The sequence below is a fragment of the Apostichopus japonicus genome, chromosome 4 (genome assembly GCF_037975245.1).
Source record: "Apostichopus japonicus isolate 1M-3 chromosome 4, ASM3797524v1, whole genome shotgun sequence".
Classification (NCBI taxonomy): Eukaryota; Metazoa; Echinodermata; class Holothuroidea; order Aspidochirotida; family Stichopodidae; genus Apostichopus; species Apostichopus japonicus.
The window spans coordinates 3951786-3975021 of record NC_092564.1 but is presented as its reverse complement, the minus strand read 5'-3'; the positions used below and the strand labels follow the sequence as shown (position 1 = coordinate 3975021).

General features: G+C 36.8%; 2 protein-coding genes and 1 long non-coding RNA gene across 4 annotated transcripts in view; 1 reads left to right on the top strand and 2 right to left on the bottom strand.

Annotated features, from left to right (window-relative positions):
* Positions 1 to 368: 368 nt before the first annotated feature.
* Positions 369 to 13920, bottom strand: LOC139966184 (chitinase domain-containing protein 1-like). Its single transcript, XM_071968963.1, has 13 exons — positions 13779 to 13920; positions 12814 to 12946; positions 11127 to 11279; positions 10477 to 10609; positions 9087 to 9134; positions 8300 to 8406; positions 7559 to 7620; positions 6988 to 7080; positions 5821 to 5922; positions 4723 to 4875; positions 3678 to 3749; positions 2792 to 2834; positions 369 to 2110 (listed from the first exon to the last, which is right to left on the bottom strand). The coding sequence occupies exons 2-13, from the start codon at positions 12931 to 12933 to the stop codon at positions 2012 to 2014; spliced, it is 1185 nt and encodes a 394-aa protein (XP_071825064.1). The 5' UTR covers positions 12934 to 12946; positions 13779 to 13920; the 3' UTR covers positions 369 to 2011.
* Positions 13921 to 13932: 12 nt separating this feature from the next.
* Positions 13933 to 20657, top strand: LOC139966185 (uncharacterized). Its single transcript, XR_011792500.1, has 2 exons — positions 13933 to 14071; positions 15610 to 20657. It is a non-coding gene; the product is annotated as an uncharacterized lncRNA (long non-coding RNA).
* LOC139966182 (uncharacterized) overlaps positions 19016 to 23236 on the bottom strand; it is a 40220-nt gene continuing 35999 nt past the window's right edge. For both annotated transcript variants that reach the window (XM_071968961.1, XM_071968960.1), the window contains one exon: positions 19016 to 23055. In XM_071968961.1, coding sequence (XP_071825062.1) covers positions 22943 to 23055 — 113 coding nt within the window. In that variant the 3' untranslated portion in view covers positions 19016 to 22942. The remainder of the gene's footprint in view (positions 23056 to 23236) is intronic.

The window sequence follows — 23236 nt, the reverse complement described above, 5'->3', positions numbered from 1 at the left end:
TAAGCTTCTGAGCTAAGCAGTGACATTGAGTAGTGTAACAGAAGACAATATTTAAATGGTCTCAGAGACTGGACATTCCTGTAAAATGCTTTATTGAAGTGTGAATTCGACTGACCATTATTTGGTTTCTCATGTATATTTCGGCCAAATTGATATCCCTTAAGGATGGGTTGGTTTTGACATGTACACAATAATGCCTTCATTACTTTTGACAAATCATTGTTTGACAAATACAAGCCCAAACTAGCATTGCACCAAGCAAGTAATGCTTCTGATTTTGGAGACTGATAACCTGTTTCTAAGGATAATGTTTTTTTGAATGGTTCGCAAATTAAAAGTAACACCAAGAGAACTAGACTGACATTAAGTTTTCATCCCTTTCTTTAATTTATTTTAGATATGTTTGTCCACCATACAAAATCATTAATTTACCTGATTAATATTTGAAATTTACCATCCCCACCCCACTCCCAAATTAAAATAGCTCAACATTTCAATGACATAATTTTCTTTGATCTTCATACTGTAAGTTGTTACAGTGCTTAATCGCATATATATGTTACACCAGAAAGTATATTCTACCAATGGTTACAGAATTGATGCACAATCTGGCCCACCAACACTTAAAAGTATGACCCTGAATCAAGACAGGTTGAATCCCTATCCCCCTACCCCACCTCCCCTACACTGGTGTATTATCAACTGTGTCTATGAATCGGTTAAGTCCAAGTGCTTGACGTTTGAAGCAAAGCACATAGCTAGAAATCTAAACTTTTCCTTGAAACTAAGCAAGAAACTTAAATTATTGCTACCGATACTTTACTATAACATTAAATTCATTTAAAATGAACATTTACCTATCATCTATCACCTTTTCAAGGTTTGGGAAAAAGCGATAACCAAGAAATTTTAGAGGAATGTGGTTTAAAGGTTTTCCTTACAGATGCGTAACTAGATAAAGGCACTTTGAAAATTCCACATGCTGGCTGCAAATACATTGGTAGAATATTGGAAACACAAATTAAATAAATAACGACATACTTTACCATAGAGTGCATAATGGTAACTTGGTATATAAGATGACAGCAGAAACACCCAATCATAAAAGGCATAAGATGGATACATCTAGGTTTTATTTATTCTTAACTTCCAATAATATAAGATGGAGTAATAACCTCAGGAATGACCAAAGTCAGCGTATAGAGGTCTTTCTGTTAAAATAATGCACGAGTTCTTTATTTACCTAGAAAAGGCAAGATCTAAGACCATCACTGTTACAAAGATGCTGGACTTTCACCCACTGATCCTAAAACTTGTTTCAGACTTTTCACAATCACTTACAAATGTTGTGCTCTGTTTTTCTTGAATTTTGGCTCTAATTTAAGCAGGTTGTTGCAGTTTTACAATTCAAATACACTTGCTTACAAATAAATCAATAATTTTTATCAATGTTTCAACAAATGTTTGAAATATTAAGCAAGATCTGTTCAAAAACATAATCGATACCTTCAAACAGTCAAGACGGTCAACAATCTGCTGTCATCTACCGAACCGAGCATACTTTTCAGAAAGAATTGAAACAGGTTGGTTATCGTCATTAACTGATAAGTCAAATTATCAGCTAGTCGTACTTTTGTTGGCGAGGATAAATACTCGGTTTGGTTTTTATTAAGGGAACCTTGCACTATAAACTTATTGTGAAACTGTTTGCTTGTGAGATCAATAACTCTAAAAGGTTAGAACTGAAATGCAATTAGTAGCTTTAAATCACTCCTGTAACTTATTTACCAGTCTATGTTAGGTCACCACCGCTCACCAAAGCCAATTTCAATATCTATGTACTTGAGAATCAGTGACTCAAAACAAACTATGTTTCCTTAAAATATTTATGTTCACTCTTTAATGTTTATTTCAGCAAAGTTGACCCAATTTCAAAACCAATTCTGATATTTTAATCGTTAATTTTGGAAATAACGTTTCTCTTTGTAAGTACTTCTGTTGTGTGATCTTTTCAAAACAGATCATAGAAATAATCAAGGCCCTGTCCCAGCTCCCATATAGAGACTCCAGTTCCAAGTTCTTTGGCCAACTCAAGTCTAGCGTTAATTGACTGCAGAAGAAAAGGAATAAAGACAGGTTTGGAGATAATGTTTGGTATGAAAGACTGCCATCACCATCAGTCACCATGACACAGACCTGGCAACCATAGGCGTAGGGGCCTAATTTGATTCTGTGTTATTACCCTTCCATATTGGATATAAATATTGGGGAAGTTGTTACAATAATAATAATAAGTTTAACCATTGAAAAACACTTTGCAAATTATTTTTCTTTCAGTAGGTGACCAATAAAATCAATCAGCATGTTGCCCGAATTTTCACAAAAGTTTTGGTTGGGGGGCTGCAGCATCCCCCAGCCCCCCTCCCCCCGCCTCCTACGCCTAAGCAGTAGCAAACTGTCTTTCACAACAATATGGAGATTCACTGTTTTTGATTAATACAAAATAGAGAGAGGGGAAAAGTGTGTGAGTGTGGAGAGGTGTGGCAGGGGGAGCAAGCACCTAGGTCAATACCAACTGGCAATATGTGCAATTTTTCTTTGGGGGGGAGGGGGTAAATCCCTGTCCTTCCAGCTATTATGATTATTTTGCTAAAAGGACAGGGAAAATGTTTCATATTTCATCTGAATAAAATTCTTCAAAATAGAAACAAAGTAATTCTTGGGTTTCATCTCACTAAATCATAAAAACCAGTGAAATATCCTACATTTAAAAAAATCTGTAAAAACTCACCATTAAGGATGGATAATATACTTTATGAGATCCTGCAGCAGTTCTGTGACAAATAAAAAAAATCACCAATGACAATGATTTTTTTTTTAAAGTATTTTTTCCAAATCCATTTGTTTTTCAATATTTGCCACATATCACATACAATAATGAGTGATTGTCTGTGAACTATACAAGGCTCATCTCTGGCAGGCAGGCAGCACCAGCAAATAACTGTTGGCCTAAAACTTGAGAATGATAGCTTTAATAGTAGATTGAGTGGGTTTGGCCAGAGGGCACTTAAGTCACTAGATCCCATTTTGATGTTCCATTTTTGCTTGTATATTATTAAATGGAGAATACAATTTATCTTTTCCACAAGGTCATCAATTGACCCTGGGTGCCAGGGTTGTAACCCCCCCCCCCCCACCTCTCAATCCTCTCCTGTTCTTATAATCTTGTCAGGTCTGCTTGTACTAGAGGTTACAGGCTTAAATCCTGATTTAGTCAAAACAAATTGCTGGTCGGTCTTTTTGGTTATGCTTTGCCACATATTTAACAGAAACGTTCCATAAATAGAGATCAAGATTCTTTGTAAACTTCATAATAATAATAATAATTTATTCTTATATAGCACTTTACATCAAAAAATGATCTCAAGCACTTCACAAAATCGCATAAAATATTACAACTTAAAAATAATACAGCCCAAAAATATTGCATCCTAAAACTTAAAAATAAATAAATATCTTAACAATATTTATTAAAGCAATAAAATTTAGAAATTAAAGACGAAAGCAATAAAATATGAAAGCATTACCATGTTTTGTTCCATTTTAGCAGCAAATACTTTATTATTTCCTTTAGAACCGCACTCGCGTCAAATGAGAAACTAACTGTTTATACTTACTTGTATTCAAAATAGTGTTCCTTCGATTCTGAGTCCCATTTAAGTTTATGTTTTTTCAGTAATTCTAAATATCTGAAAACAAACAAAGGGATTTGTAAAACACTTTATTGCAAAAGTTCTTCAGTTACATTTGTTAGAATTGGTCTATACAAAGCCTTCTCAACATTTTCAAATACTGTTGTGACACAACTTCAATTGAGCAAATTCAAATGACTCCCAACTTTTGCTTCACACTAAACAATGTCATAATGATAACTGGATGTCTGTAGAATGACTAACCTAACCCTGGAAACGTAAAGCTTGTCTGCATAACAACATTATGAATGCTTTTCTCTGCGTATGAATGTTCTTTCATCGATAAAGCTTGTGAAACAACTTTCTTGTGAATTAACATTTGAAATGATCATCTTGTTTCTTTCTTTCCTTCTTCTCTTTCTATGATATACAATATTAGTGAAGCTGTTCACGCTGAGGGCGTTGTGGTCAAATGGTTAAGGCAGTGGACTTGTGATCTAAGGATTACAGGTACGAGCCCTGGCCAGATCATTGCGTTGTGTCCTTGGGCAAGGCGCTTTATCTCCATTGCCTCTCTTCACCCAGGTGTATAAATGGGGACTTGCGAGGTAACTTTTAAATATAGTTGCATGAGCCGGTTTGTGGCTGCACCCTATGGGAAGTCCCCCGGGGGACACATGGTTGTGATGCACTGTGGTACCCCAGAAGAGATTGATTGAATTGTGCACACTTTGGTGTGTAGGTGTGTCAAGTTACCAATAACCAGGGTGGTAAAGTCATGTGAGAGGGCCTTGGCTTTGAACAAGACTGTAAACCTAAATAAATAAATAAACCTCCTTTCGGCAAACCCTGAATACGAGTGAGACAATAAAGTTTAGATGGAACTGGAGTGGATTTGAATTGAGCAAAGTTTAGAACTGAAGTACAACCTTAGTATTAACCTATTAACAGCATGACATTTATCCATTAACATAGTCGTGGTAATTTATTCATAATTTAATTGCAAGTGACAATTCAAGATAGTACTTACTTTGATCCTATAACAGCTTCTCCTGAGTGACTGCTGAAGTCATATCCATAGAAGTTTAATCCAAGTAAAATTTTACTCCTCCTCGGGCCCGCTTCAGGCGCAATGGCTTCCACGCATTGTTTGACCCAGGAAATTGGAGAGTTAGGTCCAGGTCTGAGTTAAGGCAAGCGATAAATAAATGAATTTAAATATACAATGATTTCAAATCTTCTCATTGACAACATTTTCTCTCTTGTCCAAACTTCAAAACTGTTTGCACTTATGACTACACTTAACTTGCTCATAAATACACACAAACGTAACACCCTGTGGACACATATTAAGTGTGTCTGAAGTACAAGGGCAAATTTTATCAAACAGTAGTCTAATTGTCTCAGGTGACCAAATTTCTGTTTGGACAAACAAAATCAGCTTTGGTTGTCGTCCAGTGGACCACTAGATATATTAACATCAATATCAGATTGCATTGTTACTGTAATCCTCCCAGACAGGTAAAGAAATGATACAATTGGTATTGCCCTCCGTCTCCCCCTATGGTCCACCCCAAGAGGGGTTGTAGAGGCCAAAAGCTGGTATTCTATTCACCATACCTGCACATCTCTTCTACAGTGTACATGTTAATCATTCTTAGTTATTTGTTCCTGTACGAGAATCAAAAAGGGAAGGAAAAGCCCCCCCCCCCCCCCAAAAAAAAGATGGCCTGAGTACAGTATGCACAGTAGTCCATGGGACATACAGTAAATAACATTTCTCGATGCAGCTACTGTATGCAAAGGCAAAGCTGAAAAGGTAGTGGAGTTTTCCTGGGCCAAAGGGCTACTTTGATATCTCATAGACAAATCTTCCACTATTGCACTGGAATCTACATACCACGGACATCTCTAAGATGGAGTTTGGAAGGTGAGTGATTTTGAAAACTGCTAAGAGAATGGAATTGGAGATAAAGAGAGCAAACAGATTCCAAAATGTTTTATTACTTACAGAAAACTAGCTAAGTACCACAAAGATATAATTATATACATTTGCCATCTTCTGGATAGTGAATTAAAACATGATTGAGGCATACATATGTATGTATGTGTGTATGTATGTATGTACCTTTGGCTACTGGAGTAGTCGTAGGTCATCAGACTAAATCCGTCCACCACGGCTGAGAGCATCTCAAAGTCATCAGCAGTGAAAACACCTGTAGCGCTTGACCTTTAAAAGCAAACAGAGAAAGCCTCGGTCCCACTTTAACCCATCTTTACATTAGGAATAAACTGATATATTAATAGACATCATTTTACCATCTCATCCGATAGATGCCAGTTGCCTAAACAATTGGGTGGGGGAAGGGGGGCAGGAGGGGGCATTATGGTTAAATGGGTAAGGCAATGGGCAATTGGATTACAGTATGGAGTCCTGGCCAAATCATTACGTTGTGTGCTTCCGCAAGGCATCATTACTTTGTGTGCTTGCGCATGGCATCATTACGTTGTGTGCTTGCGCAAGGCATGTTATGTTGATTGCCTCTCTTCCACCTGGTGTATAAATAGGGACCTGCCAGGTAACTTGTAAATGTAGTTGCAAATACCAAAATTTTTAAGTCTTTTACGACATTTACAAGAAATCATGTTGTGAAGTTGATAGATATCTATGTTTGCAATGAGTCATGACTTGAGTAAAACTAACTTTCAACAGTCACATGACTCACAGATGTGTGTCAGGAAACCCACCGGTAATGACTCGACACGAAAGTAAAAATATGTGACTAGTTACGACTCTGAGAGACACATACTTCGTGACCTTCATTGGCTACCTGTCAAACTGCGTATTGATTACAAGGTACTCCTGTTAACCTTTAAATGTATTCATGGTATTGCGCCACACTACTTGGGTGAACTTGTTCAAAGTTATACCCCAACTCGCCATCTGCGCTCTAGCACCCAATCATTGCTCTCTATGCACCCTGTGTCCATTAAATCTTATGGCGAGCGATCTTTCCAGTACTCCTCAACCCTCCTTTGGAATAAAATCCCACTCAGCATATGAACATAAAGAACGTCGTGTCTGTGTAGATGTTCAAAACTGTTTTGAAGACACACCTGTTTTCATTGTTATAATTGTTATGTTTACTCTTATTGTGTATTGTGTACATATCTTTCACTTTCTTTTGTACAGCCCGGCGAGACTTTATTGTAAGTTGTGCTATATAAGAACTGTTTATTATTATTATTAGAGCATTACAGAATAATCACTATATGAATGTGTGTGCAAACATACCCAGGCTGGAGGGGAGGCGGTATTACTACGTAAAATGTCATGGTCTCCTTGTGGAATTCTTCTGACATATCAATCAAAAGGTGAATGAGATCACTGTTAAAAGAGAATCAAAATTAAAGTGGGATATATTGAATCAACTCTCGATTGAAAACAATTTAAAATTTTCACTGAATTCAAACTAAAACCTAACGAAGGAATTAACCAAAGTAACCAAATTAAATTCTTAACATGATTGCTAGTGTACTTTAAGCTCCGTGACATGCATGTAGGAAGATAAGGATTTGACTTTCAATTTAAGTATCACATTTTTTATCTCACTCAAATATGTTAAAGATAGTTAGTTGACAAATCCTATTATGATCATGAATACCTACCATCATGAATACCTACAGAGATTTAACCAATCTGTAAATGCTCAGGTAATGGGCACACATTCTTTGATACATTCTTAATCAATAGTAATCATCTTTACAAGCTACTTTCATCAAAATTAATTCAGACTTTGCTGTCTGTAGATGCTTCATGCATTGATAACTCACAACAGTAATTTCCTAAATGTTGATAAACTTACAGTTTTCTTTGGCCTCCCAGTTGGTTCCATATCTCCACCACAACACCATCAAAATTATTTTTCTGGCATAAATTGCAACAAAGGAAACATCAGTGAAAACAGCTTTCTATTTAAAGAATGTTTCAGTCTTCGGACCACTTTAACCAATACTAAACTCAATACATCGACAGAATACCCTCACCTGATGTCATAGTAGCAAGTAAATAGATATTTTGTTATATATTTATTTATTTGAAAATAATCCAAACACAGATTTGTACTGGTACCAACTGACAGAGATGAAGCCACAGATTTGTTATAAATGGAATAGCCCCATCGTTTTGATGAATATTGATCAGTTGAAATGATGAAGTTCCATACATCTCTTGTCACACCAACACATTGTGATGTCACAGATTTACTGTGTCTGGGCTATAGAAAAGATTACCAGGGCCTCTTCCTGAATCCTGTCCCAATAGCCAAAGAATCAATTTGACCATATAATCCCATCTATGGTGAGCACATACAGACTGTATGGGGCAACTCAAATGTGGCAACCAGGACTTGTTGTACACATTTGTTTTATAAATTTTAATTAATAGACATTAAAGTATGAAGATCACAAGAAAAATGACAAACATGACACACCCAATGTTTTACTAAGCATGTTCACCAGACTTCAAATGAATACAATACAAGGTAGGATGATTTTCTGAAATATGCAATTGAAATATCTACATATAGAATATCCTATAAACTCACTTTGTAAAAGTTTACTGCTGCAATTGACAATGCTTGAATTTCTTTCTCTGATTCAAAGACTTCAACATAATCTCTACCAGTCCATCCATCAAATAATAACCTTGGAGCTGTTGCAAAACAAAAAGTGGCAAAATGGATAGGTTTATAAGACAGAAAGATTCATTATTTATATTATTTAATCTTCAAGAAGCTACACAAAATCCAGTTATTGTAAGGAGACCTGGCAATGGAAGTGGTTGGGGGGGGGGGGGAAGGAGGAGGAGGGGCGTAGGACAGTTCCTCCACTAAATAAAAAACATCTGGCTAACGATAAAGTTTGAATATCATTAACTTTCAGAAGCTTTCATTTGTTTTGACTGAATTACTTGTAAACACAGCACTACCAGACAATGCATCTCACATCATTTGAATGGACCAACTGGTTGTTCACACCATTCCTCTTGATCTACTTGAGTGAATAATCTACATTGTACATAAACCTTATTATGTATTACGCTGCCTAAAATTTGACTAAATTAGCAGAGGGCCTGCTTTGTCCCTGTTTTGACGACATTGTATTCATTGCATGGGAAATGTACTAAAGAAATCATCAGTCATTGGGTGTTCTTCTCATTGTTGTTTCTAAGCAATGGCAGATTAGCACAGTAGTATGATCTTAATATCAAGCATTCAAATACAGGGATGCCTATATAATTTACATGCTTCTATTACCTGACAGCTATTACTGCTTATCATAGTATGCAATTACCTGATGCTCTTACCTGTCAGAACATATGTCAACACTTACCTACTTCCACCTTCCTTTTTCCATTCTTCTTAACGTCCTTGACCCAACCTGATCAAAGTTCACAAAACAAGGTTTGAAATAAAAAAAATTACGAGGTTTTGCACAATCTGTCTTATTATCACAGCAAAACATACAGTATGAAGAGGCCCCCTAGCATACATGTCTTCCAAATAAACCACAACCTCGTTAGGAATATAGGAAATATCCCTAGGAAATGTTCTTGTTTGTGACAGAAATATGGAATTAAATAGATTTAATTGAAATGCACTTAGTAAAGGATGTAATCTTACAATTAAGCCTAACTGTGATAATAAGGTGTACATGTATCCTGAGCTATACATGTTCATGTTTGGCTTAGCATAAATGTATCCTAAGAAATACATATTCATGTTTGGCTTAGAATGTATGCTAAATGGGGCCAGGATTTGAAGTGTGAAAGTGGGGGAGGGGCAAACCTGGGAGAGGGGTCTAAGGGGAGGGTTTGGATTTTATAAAGCTCCTATATGTAATCTTGTGCAATATTTATAGGTTACTTCCCAGTACTAGTTGTGTATTTGAAATGTAATCATGCCATCTGCATGAAAGTGTTGCCGTATTCATTAAGCGAAATGAAAAGTACCACATGGAATTAAATAAGAATTGTCACATTTGGTCGATCTGCTATAGCCTGTGTAATGACATTATGAATAAGATAAAAGTATCGTAGAGTGGTCAGTATTGTCAATCTAATTACTCACCGGTCTGGGGAAAATTAGGGGGGTGGGGGAGTTTTGGAGTTTTTTTCTCTCTACCAAATGAAAGTTAATGAGTAGTATGTGCATTGGATTCTATCCTTGTTATTTTGTTGCTCCAATAATTTTCATACTATTATTACATTATTAGTCACATGTATGTTACATGCAAACAGATTTTATAAACTTAACTTAATGAGCTTATCTTTGGTATGGTTATGTAGATAGTAAAGATTTATCAATACACATTCTGGCCCGAAGAAGACAGTGCAAGGCAACAGGCCACAATTTCTTTCTTTTATTTGTTGGGGGAGGGGTTCGGGGGGGGGTGGTGGTGGGGATATATCCACCAAACTAACCTATTTCTGGATTTTAGTTTTGCTTGAAAATGTGGTTGGGGAATGTACGATTCATTAATACATATACTTGACATTTGGGTGAATCTGTCTGCCCAATACAGGAAGCCTCATGTTACTTTGCAAAGGAAATTTACCCCAAAATTTGTAGAGCTGTAGACCATAGCCTTCTTAGCCTGGCCCATTTTAGAAAGAGCCAAGGCTCTTGTTATGTAAATGTGACTCTTGTTATACAAATGTCAGTAATTCTTGCAGCAAGCCACTTCAAATGAACCATAGCTCTGATACAAACATGAAACTAACCTTTATCGATATCATGGCCTCCATTGACGGCAAATACCCCTGGAGCTTTCCTAATTATTTGTAGCCAGACAGGAGATATAGCGCTGAACTTTCCTCCAAATATTTTGGCAACGTCATAACCGTGTCCATTCCACTGAAAGTGCATGAACATTCATATATATATGTAGACATTATAGACAATGTGAAATTAGGGTAAACTAGTAACATTTCAGGTCAATTAAAACCTTAGTTATGTTGTTTGGATAAATTCTCACAGTGTCCATTACATGCCTGAGAATATTAATTATGTCAAGTAAGCAAGCTCATCAATTTCTGTGTCTCTTACCTCACATTCTTGCAATATAGGAGTAAAGCTTCTTCGAAAATTTTTTTGAAACATGCAATCCCCAAAAATATGTTATTCAACCAAATTTTCAAAAATTGTCAGCTCACTGGTTGCAGCCGAAGCAGTTGTACCACTGGTGCACTGCAGTTGTGAGCTATAAATAGTTCTTATTTCTCCCAGTAAGTGTCATTGTTATCATTGATAAACTAATTTAAAGAAAATGCTTCTTCTGGCTTTCCAGCCACTACTTCATACACTTTTTAATCCTACAGCATCTTTAACTAGTCAGACTGTTGTCTATTTTGTTCGTTTGTAAGTTACGTACCGGAGTAACGTATCCCAAGACATCCCCGGGGAACAGTTTCTTCTCCAAGTTTATAGAGCAGTAGTTTGCATGTTCACCAATCACCTCCTTAGCTTTTGGAGTCTCGGTCACCAGGCCTCGCTCAATGACACTCTTTTTGGATAGCTTCACTTCCTGTATGATGAAGAAGAAGAAGTTGAGGTATAACATCCTTCGTGAGATTCTACAGTATGTAATTTACATGAGAGGTATGTTACTGCGCACTTATAAACATCCATATAGATTAAACATTTGTACAATTATGAATGCAGCTCTATTGGTTACAATCTTCTTTGTACTGTCAAACCCACAGGCATAGGTTTGTTTCCCAACATCATTATAAAAGAATGCACATGTATTTGAAACATTTCAGCAAGTCCACAAAATACCTGATCGGACAACCAGAATGCATTTCAAACCGGATATAACTTGATGGATGGATTGTGTAAAAGTTAGACTATTATGTGGGCAATATGTATGGTCTTCTCCAGTGGAAAGACAATAACTTCTTGTTTCATTGCAGTACAAATTTGTTATTGAAGAATAAACTCGACAAAGGTCCTCGGTCAGAAGCGAAATGACAAATGGTAAACTAACATACTGTATGTACCAGAGCCTCTCAAAAACACCCTGCTTTGATAGAAAGGAACAGTGTGTGTTAAATATCTCATCATCTCCATGAAAAAAACAAAGCATTTTATGGTAAATGTATGGAGCACTGTAAAATCTCAAGTAACTTTGTTTCATTTCCTCCGATGTCATGCCCACTATTCATGATCGAAACCCAGATTACTGTACCTGTACAGTAGTTTAAACTCAATCACCTGAAAATTAATGGTACACAACTACAGTGCATGGCTAGATATGAACTGTCCATGCTGGCAATCTTGAGACATAGATTTTGAAACATAACAACATTTTACTTCTACCTACTGTAGAGCAATACGCCTCTTGTAATCAAAATCGGTCATATGCTTTCAACCAATGGAATGGTGATTCGAGACATTTTTCTAGAGGTTTGCATATTCCATCTCTGCTGACCTTACTTGACCATTGCCTGCTCCCTCCCCCATCCCCATCCCCCCATAATAGAGCTCCTCCCCATCCCACCACCCCCCCCCTCAAAAAAAATAGGGGCTTATAGTATTCAATGGTGTGAGCATCTACATAATCACATCTTTTAAAGCATTATTTATTCCGCAAAAAATACCTTTTTTACCTGAGCCATCATTATGATGGGCCTCTGGAAATCAATTATAGCACATCTACAGGTCCACATATGTGAATTGTACCATTTAATGACATTTGCAGGGATATCATGTGATGTTTCTACAAGTATGTCTGTTGACCTCAAATGACCTTTCACCGACACAACCATTGTGGGGCATTATGATTTATAGTCTGATACACATGCATATGCAACTTTTCCCAATGAAATTTTCCATAATGGAAAGTGCTGAGGATTGGGTCGTGGAGGGAGGTTGGCATTAAATCCAGTCATCTACGTAAGTTTAGACTAGATTCTAAAACAAGCTAAGTCACACAGTACAATCCCAAGAACCAGTAGAAAGAAAGGGGAAAAGCACTCATGAATATGAGCAAGGTAATAGAACTGTTCTGAAGAATCATAGACGTACTGTAGCCTACTTGCATTTGTCTATATCTGTACCTTTTCATTGTCTTTTTGGGCTTTCTTATCTTTTGACTTCGGTGGCGATCCAGCATCAACCATGGAAACAAAGATTAGAAATAAAACTAAAGCCAATTTAACACTGCCTCCTGCTTTCATGGTTGATAACGCTCTAAATGTGAAGAAAAGAACATTAGAGTCAGATACGTAACTAGTTTTAAGAGTTATATTTATCCAAAAGATTTCCTGTCCAATATATTATATGTAGATGTCTGCTTGATTTAACATAGCCATTAGCCCGAGCCAAATTTTTCCTCCATTAAGATAATGCTTTTGTAACTAATGGAGCAAATTTAACCACAAGACTGTAACTTTATATCCCACTCAGTCTTGGTTGAGTGGTATCCATTGCATACACATGTATCAGTCTTGGAACTACTACATCATTGTTTATCATATTGACTATGGATAACCACATGTGTGAATGGCTGTGCAAAGATAAATCAACAATGAGTGGAATGCAACACCTTTAGCAAAGTGAGCCAGTTAATTCCCCTATTTCAGGGAGACTAACCTGTACTGTAAGTGTAACTGCAGAATTGGGCAATCTTACGGGTTACTGGACCAGGTTTCTATTTGGGAGACTTTCACATTATGTCATAATGTTAAGCCTGCTGTAACATAGTAATGTGAAACAACCATGTAGTAATATTATGCATACCCTTCTGTCACAAGTTTAATCAATAAATAAATCATAATAATATGCACACAGTAGCCACAACAACCAACCAACGGGAATTGTCGTGGAACTAGTACTGGTACACAACTAGAAAGGCACCAATGTTAAGCAAGTACCCTGGATCTGATATCAAATTTCAAAATACCAATATTGGCCATTCACTACGATGACCAAAAACACAAAATGAATATAAGGTGCTCGGCTTCGTTTATCAAGCAACAAACTTGGCTCGACCAAAAGTCAATGGAAATACGTCTAGACCTACCAGTGCAGTCAGCAATAAAGTAGCCAGAAGTCCAACGCCAGTCGCTAAGCCTCAAACCTAGGTCTAACTTCCGGTTGGATATGTTTACAAAGTTTATTGCAACACAATCTTAGTCGAGTCTTAGCCTAACGTTGGACAGTACAGTAGTCTGTAGCGTTTGGGTTTTACTCTCTTCCGGAAACTGAAAACATAAAACTGGTTGTTTTTCTCTCGGTGACTTGTTTTTCTCTCGGTGACTAATATCAAGTTGAATCCTAATTCAGAAGCAAATTCGGAAGGCCAAACAAATTTCGGTACAGTTTTAAGGTTGTGTTTACCACTAAATTAGTATTACCAGCTGGCCTACACTATGATTCGTTACCCTGTTGTTGGCAGGAGTAAGCCTTACGTTAGGCCACAGTGGGTCTAGAGGCTACGGTTACTGCATGTTGATCCCCATTGTAGTTATCACCTGTCTTGTCGGGCTCTTGGGGAGGTTAAAAATAACCTTATAAAATGCCCACCCAATTTCCTCCTAATATCACTGCATAAGTTATGTTTATTTCATGCAATTTATTTGCTTCCTACCTTCATATGAAAGCAGCGGTAAAGATTGGGATACAGTTGAAGAATACTCTGCCTTTTTAAAGTTCTCTATTTCGGATGTAGTCACAGTCAAGTTATTTATTCTCTCCACTGCAATTTCGTTTCCAGTCTAAAAAATCATTCTTCTTGAAAGTTGAAGAATAATGATTTTCCTGTCATGACTCCAACTGCACCAAGAAAATAATAGCTGTGGCTGCTGTACTTACCTTATCCTTGGGTGAATAATCATGACATGCTTGTTTATTCACTTCATCAAATGCAATGTTGGACTAATAACTATATACTTTAAGTTTTTCATGTGGTATGGGAGGGAGGTTGACAAGAGGAGAGGTGTGCACACCCCACCCCTTAGATCTTTATCTTGCAACTGTGGGCCTTGTATTACATCAAGCATATTAAGCCTATAATAAATAAACACCCATTATTTATCAGACAGTCAGGACCGTTGGGTAAATAGGCACCAATCCTTCGCGTATTAAACTGACAAGTTCTTGTAAATAAGCACCCTTATGTAACCGACGATCGGGTACATAAGCACCAATGAATTGCAAATATTCAGTTGATGATTAGGTAATAAGTAAGAGTGCCATAGTTATTGTTCCAATGTAAATGTGCATTGCATTCAAACATACATGAAACTTGAATTTGTCCATCGTTGGTTTAATAGTGAATCCCAAGGATTAGGAAGTCAATCATAGATCATTTGTAACCCATGTATAATGATCGTGGATAAACATTGGCTTATACCAATTCTTCTCTCTTTGATGAATGTTTCGAGACACAGAAGTCATGCATTCAATTGTCACACCCTTTCCTGCTGCTGACACCGGCACTTTAACTTACTCTGATGTCCCCATCTGAAGGACAAGAGTTCACCTCAGCAGTAAAGTATGATCAATGAAGTTATATCCAAATCATTGAAACAGAACCAAACCCCAGTCCCCAGTATGCAACCAGACATAAAAAATCAATGGAAGACTCCACTTAACAACATTGCAATGCAGCATTTTGATTAAGGGGTGGTGGGGGTGGGGGGATGGGTTGACCAATATGTTGTATAGGCTGATATGACCTGCATGACATCCTTTGATCTTCTTTGGTCATTCGTAGGATATCCTTAGCATGGAATTTTTAAAATAATACTAAGAGTCAACAACACTGTTTTGTCATTAAATATTACAGTCAGTCTTTGTCCATGCACAGACATATTGTTTTTGATGACTAAGTTTCTTTCTTTTTCCTTCAGGAAAATTCACCGTTGAGAATTTAACGAGGTCCTACAACATTACAGATGAAGTCTCAGCTATCATTCTCAAATGTATCGTCTGTCTGAAGCAACATTCGACAATACTTTCAAGGTCGACTATGGAAAACACCGATGCTGAGACAAGTAATGTCCAAAACCATTCATCCAGATGGGCATTCACTGGTAGCTCAGGGCCTCATATTGTTCTGCTCTCAATTTGCTGTTCTCCTCTGGTATTTACATGTGCAGTTTTTTATAATGCTTACCTTGGAGTACTTACTTGGTACAACATCTTCCTTCATTTTTACGATGAGAAAACTTTCCTCCATCGTGTGACTCTCTGCCCTCTATTGATATTCATTTTTCCACCTGCTTTACTTCTGGCAGTGCTTGTGATATCTGTTTATACAGCCGTGAAACAGATATCGTGGGATATCTACCGCTGGAAGTATGATGTCTGTGACTTGGAAAGAGGCGCGTATGCCAAACTTTGTCTGAAGATCGGTCTACAACAATGCTGCCCGTATGAGACTGTCATCATGCAAACTGATGAATTTGATAACGTTGAAACTACCAAAGAAAACACAAGTCTTCAACCTTCCCCTCAGCATTCTTAAAGTAAAGAAGCAAGACAGTGGGTTGTATTCAAAGTACTACAAGGCTGCCATTTAATGAGTTGTTGATTATACAAGACAATGGGCAGTCTTACTTTATGTAACTGCTAAAACTATCCATGATTTACTGACAGGCTCTCAATGGTTTAAAATTGTAAATTTATGTTCCAACTATTATTCAGCAGGATGGCATAATGAATCAGATGGCAATTTTAAAACACAGCAACCTCACAATCATTGGAACAAATCAAAATTCCATTCATGTGCAAAAATTCTAAAATAAAAATGTAAATCAAAGGGTTTGTTGCTTTAAAAAGAAACATTATTTCTTGTTAAACCCTGTGAAAATTACATCCCAAGCTTGAGCAAGACAATTGGGGAATCAGGATATATTGTGTAGGGATTTCAACCATAATATCTTTCTTCAACTATTAAATGAGTGGATAAATTTGACTGGAATCAATTGTAAAGACACAGTTTGACATAGCTGGTTAGCAATTTAATAAAACATTCTTAAAAGTAATTTCTTAAACCTCTGAACACCTCTAGATTACTCCCTGACATATAGGAAATATTAACTTAGACAACAAAAAGGCTTATGAGGGAGAGAGAAATTCTTTGAAGGTGGGGTGGTAAAATCTTTTTTGAAGTTTGAACATGTTACACTTTCAAGCATACTCTGGGGTAATATTTATGGCCTATAAAGAGTAACAGCTTTTCCTCTTGGTAAAAATTATTGGAAGATGCTTTGTAAACCTTATGTAACTACTACTGTATCATCACTTGTGTTTTTACCAAAACAGGCTTTCAATTTAAACTACATGTAGTATCCATTGTAATGCTACAATATAGATTTGGTGCTATTGAATACTGTTAGGAACTATTGAAGTTTCATATAAATACCAAAGAAGTGATCAAAATTCTCAATATTTCCAGTAATTGTTATATGATTTTTACTACTCCATAAGATACATTATTACACCATCCAGGCAAACTTTTCTGAGATAATGTAAAGTAGCGGAGAGTAAATCAACTTTCTATACCCACAAGAATATCTAGATGAAACTGGTCCTATGAAGTGATAACCAGGGAAGGAGTGGCCCACCACTTGAGAAATTTTGAGAAAATGGAAAAGGGTGCTATCTGCTAAGATGCAAAATGGTGCTATATTTGAAGGAAAAAAAAGTAGAATTTTTTACTGTTGAGGTTGTACTGCATATATATGTTATACATTTACGTACTGTACTCTAGGAATTTTGGTAACGTTACTTCTGCCAAGTGTGGGGGTGGGGGTGGGGGGGGGTTGTTTGTCTTGATTTTATTATGGGGACTTAATTCCCTGCCCCAGATACTGTATATACATGGTTCTGTCCCTGCTTGTGTGATAGATGCCTCAAGTTTCTATCGGTATGCACAAGCAATGGTTTGTGTAATAAGTCATCTCACCCATCAAGGGCATTCTGTAATTTAATTACTATAATTATTATTAATATTTTTTGTGACACACTAATAGTCTGCTGTAAAGAGTAAGGGGCTTTCAGTTTTCAGTATGGTTTGCTATGATCATCTCAGTGTTGAAAGTGTTTCGATCACAGCACATAAACGTAAATCGAAATTTGTCATAAGATATGTGTGGGTGAAACGTCTGATTTTTGTCAGAAGACATTGAGCCATATAAAGCCATTGAGAATGTAGTAGTATACTTACTAGTTTAATCCAGAGGGACTTGTATATTTTCAAGTTGGGTTTGGGGATTTATTGTGCCTTACAATCTTAATTAAGAAGAATAATTTCCTTCCATTAGAGAAGAGGCAGGCTATGAAGCTGTTTTAGCCTTTTATATTATATAAAATTAAGAGTAAGTACTAAAGAAGTAGTAAACTTGAATATTCAATTATTTGGTATAAGGAGGCAGTTTCATTAGTTAGATACTGTATGCTGCATTGAAATATGTAAATGTCACTGATTATACAGTTTTCCTTATGAGTGATTACAGTTGACTTTAATAAAAAACCAGGCCATTATACAAAACATGTACGTTAAAATTAATTTATGTATAAATTAGTATTCAAGAACTCAATATTCATAATGACATTCATTCAATCAGAGGGATTGTGTATTCCAGTTTCCCAATAGACTGTAAAATTCTATGAAACAAGTATTTTTCACTTTTATATCTATAAATAAACAGAAGATATTGTAGTACCATCTACTGGTGCTCTTTGTCATTTTCATGCACCTTTATAAAGATATTTTGAAGTTTTCGTCTGAAATAGATCTTAATTTTTTGCTTCACATGTAGAGCCTGATGTGTTTATTTATATCTTTTTTTCTTCCAGTGATGTGCCTTTGAAACTAGTTGATGGTAGATGTTAGCCATAATTTGCCAATTGCTGTTCATGTTTGCCAACAAATAGAACGATTTAATTGTAAATTTGCAGATTTGAATTTCATTGTTACATGATATAATTAATTGCATGATAAAAGTATTGATATTTTATTGTAGGTTTGTGGAATTATATCATATATACATTCATGTTTAATGCTATTGTCTATCTTTAAGCTTTGTGAGGTGGCATCTTGGTCACTTCATATTATTGATGAATCGTTTATGTGTCATGAAAAAGTATAAATTTATGCTGTCTTGGTTTAAGGTTGTAGTAAGTTAATTACATAAACGTATGTTTTACCTAGTTAAATGGTTCCAATTGCTGACAGGAGTTTTTCAGGGTTCGATGTGTGGTTAAAGAAACTGCCCAAAAAACTCAACAAATGACAACAGGGGTTCGCTGTACAATGTGAACTCATATTTTTTAAGTTATCACCACAGTTTACTACCTCAAATATCACAAATCACAACCGTAGAATATAAGAAAGCATACCAACACATGTAATAACATAGAGACGTTCTTACTGGTGAGAGTATCGTGAAACAATTACATAATGCAATCTATACTACATATAACTTTGCCATTTTTACAAGCATAAACATTACAATTACATAACATTACAACGCGTAGCATAAGTAGAACAGCAAAACTAAATGCCTAACACAATAAAGCATAACACAAAACACCGATAGAATAGAAACATGATATTCCATACCATAACAGAGAAGCTCGTACTGGCGAGAGTATCATAAACAGAAACAAATATTAGTCTATGTGATATATAACATGGAAACCTTTACGTGTAAAGTAAGATGTATAGGCTAGCACAAAGTAACATATAAAAGATAGTGTGATAGCAGCACAGTACAACATGGGCAGCACCACAAACCATAATACAACATAATCACAGTATGAGATAAAGTATCATGACAGAAACACACTGCAGCGGTATGTTACTCATCATATCAAATTTTCACTTTATACAAGCATGAGATAACGTAGCACAAACTTAACAAAAATCTGGAAAAGTGACATGTTAAGTTTACTTTTGTATCATCAGGTCGATGTCGTCTAAAATATTACAGCCTTTGAAACTTTCGGTATACACCGTGTTAATAAAAAAAATGCCATTAGTTTTCGTGTAGAGCACATTAACTTTGAGCAGTGGCGGCGCCAAGGGGGGTGGGGGGCTTTAGCCCCCACTGAAATAGTCAGCCCCCCCATTATCCCCCCAACTGAAATAGGCAAAAAAAAAAAAGAAAAACCTCATTGAAACAATATAGCCTACCCAAATTTTGTCAGCCATAACGCAGTGCTACAATGGTCAATGGAAATTTTGATGAAGATTTATAATAATTTTGCATGATATAATAATTGCACGATATAATAATTGAGCTAAGGAATTGGATCTTTCACAGCAGGTAATATTTTAGTGATACGAAAATTGTGAATTGGTATCTTCCATTCTAATTTGACTTAAGTTACTCACAAAAAAATGCATATTTTTGGAGAAATTTTCAGGTGACAAAAGCCTCGCTAAATGCCACCATTTTGCATGTAGGCCTTTCCAGGATTGGGAAAAATTTCAAAAGGGGAGGGGGAACCCCCTCCCCTTATACCCCTCCCCCAAGACGGCGATCACTCAATCTTTTAAGCCACCAAAAAAATTGGCTCAGCCCCCCCCCCCTTAGCCTCCCCAACTAAAAGTTCGTGGCGCCGCCACTGACTTTTCCAATTCCTGCTTCCACTATACTTTAATTTCACCTTGACTGTTTTTGTACGATCGGTTGTAGATGGAACTGCATATGCTGAGCGCAATATTGTTGATATCCGCTAGTGTGGTTTATTTGATTTCTGATGTGTTTTTATTTTGTCTCATTCTGAGTGATGTTCATTTGTTTTGTATGTGGTCATTATCTCTTCCATTCTTTTTAAACTATATATATACAAGTAGTCTTTCCTTTTTGTTGTTTGCCTTTGTTTCTATATGGGATCAAGAAAAAATCCACTCATAATGTTGTCATCGAATAAATTTGAAACCCTATTTCATATCCTATTACTGTGCTGTTTATTTCCCACTTAGTTGACATCCAGATGAGTACCGTTGGATCAGATATATTTATTGAACACCCAATGTTGTCGCTATAGTGACGGACAAACTATACATCGAAGAGACCTTGTTTTCCAGCTCTTCCCTCTCCCTCCAGGCTCTAAATTTTTTGAATGCATTCATGTCACCACTTGCCTATAATATACGTCAGGTGCCTCCTCACTTGCTCTATTAAATGTTTATGTACACCTTTATATTTCAAGTGAAACACACTCTCCTCCCCATCCATTTAGGCACGGTTATAGATACTGTCCCGTGATGGTAACAGCACATTTTGCATCAGTAGCTGTTGCGGTTATGTTATGGATGTCCTCGTGCCAAAACTGTTAGCAGAGTACGTCGCTCTATTCATACCAAAACAATTTCTATAGTCAAGGATGGTCCAATTACATAGTTTCATCTTGATGAGAACATTCCCTCTCCTGCCATGTAGAAGCAGGGGGCTTAAAATATTCTCTTACTGCATATATAAAACAAGCAATGAACTGCAAAGGATATCCCATTTAATCCTCTCTGGCGTAGTGAGGAAGCAGTTGATGGCATGAGGAAGATCCTATCGATTGCCATGTTGAGGCCCAGAGGAGAGGGAGGGGGGGGGGTGGATACCCTAATGCAGACTAATGTGTCGCCATTTTGTGTCAGCACCATGTCACAACGTACAGGACATATTTCCGGCCATATCGTATTTCCCTGCTTTTGTCAAATAATATTTTCTTTTAGAGAACACGTGGATTTTCAATATAATTTCTCTGCTTTTGTCAAATAATAATAATCAGTAAATATATATATATATATATATATACACACACCGACAGGATACACCGACAGAGAAACAATACAACAACAACCCTATAATCCCAGGTAATCCCGACGAGGAGCCAATATATACATGGAGCATAACTTGAAGCTATCAGTTTTCTGATGATCGCTCAACGCGTGAAACTCCGAGTTACGACTACTAGTTCCAATAGTCTCAATATATATTTCGCTCTGTCCACCGGACATTGAGCACTCTGCGCCAAGATAGACGCCAACCAACCAACCAACCAACTTTACCTACGCTCCTGACCAGTCAGTCGAGCACTCTCGCCTATCTGCAATTAGATGGAACAATGGAACAGCCGAACCAAGTTAGCTTCAACTACTCCATGAAGAACATCTCTATACCAACTGCCAACACGTACAAGAAGAAACTCATCGAAAAAGTCGAAAACGTCATCAAACGTATGAGATGGAAAGCTTCCTTCTTCCTAAAAACATGCAAAGACAACGAGGAGGAAGATGAGGATGATGACGAGCACCACCCAGCCCTCTCGGAGAATTTCGGATTCAAAAGCAAGAAGTGCCCACCGCAGATCGAAGAACTGAAGCCGTTCGAGGACGACTTGCTCCGAATGATCGAGACCGTGAAATTCAAAAAAGTCAACAACCATTTCCAAGACAAACTCAGAAAAGACGTCAGCAGGATTAAGCAATCTACCAAACTGCTCATCCCGGCCGACAAAACCAGAAACATATGAATAGAAATGGGTTAAGTGACGTCAAACCTATGGACTTCAACAATGTCAATTCCAATGAGTGCGAACAAGTCACACCAAGGTTGTCAAAATATCAAAGTAGCTCCTTTTATGTTTTTTTCTTTTCTTTTCTGTTCAAAGTATCTCTTTCGAGATCCGGCTTTAGGAATCACAAATGATTTGCGAGTTGGTTAGCATCATGTTTGATCTCTAGAGTAAGGCAAAATATGTCACCAAAAACAGAACTAGTAGTGTTCGATACAGGTGACAAACGCCTACAGTGGGACTACGACCTTCCTTACCGGGTTAGAACCTCTGGACATAGCCTACAATCAGCGTCCATGGCCTAGTTGGTTAGGGTGTCCGCGTACAAAACGGGAGGCCCGGGTTCGAATCCCGGTGGAGGCTGGAAGTTTTTTCACTGTTCTTGATTTTCCAACTCATTACGATTTTCATTTATATATATATATATAAATATAAATATATTTATACTTATTTATTTATTTTGATATATTCCTATTGTAATCTTCTTATTGATATATCCTTAGAACCCGCCGACATTTGCAATGTTTTCTCAGCTGTCAAGATTCTATGTATTAAAATTTTCATGAATATGCAGCCATTCTTTTAAAAAGTTAGGTAATATTATAAAGAAAGGCAAAATCATGTTCAGATATACATATTTCAGCTCATGAATTCATTTCAATCTTGTGGGCATCTTGTGGTTGAGTTACGAAAGACGTGCATTGTAGAAGACAGAACTGATCTCAATCCCATGTGTTTGATGTGAAGAAGAAAGATGCAAATTACTTCACCTGCAAAAAAGAGAGCAATGTGATAGATGTTAGGTGGCAGTTATGTTTTCCTTTTTCTGGTGAAAGGGATGATGAGAGCAGAAATAGTCCACACGTCTACAACGAACGGCAACTAAGTTTACCACTTACCACTAAACGAATGCAAATATTTTGGAAAGTGTAAATGAGTCACTCTAGCAAT

Bases quoted from the DNA above. Each gene is read 5' to 3' on its own strand.
- LOC139966184 (XM_071968963.1), bottom strand. From the start codon at position 12,933: ATGAAAGCAGGAGGCAGTGTTAAATTGGCTTTAGTTTTATTTCTAATC. The intron at 10,610-11,126 runs GTACGTAACTTA...ATGCACTTTCAG, and splicing joins TCTTGGGATACGTTACTCCG to TGGAATGGACACGGTTATGA. The intron at 2,111-2,791 runs GTGAGTTTTTAC...TTTCTTCTGCAG, and splicing joins TATATTATCCATCCTTAATG to TCAATTAACGCTAGACTTGA.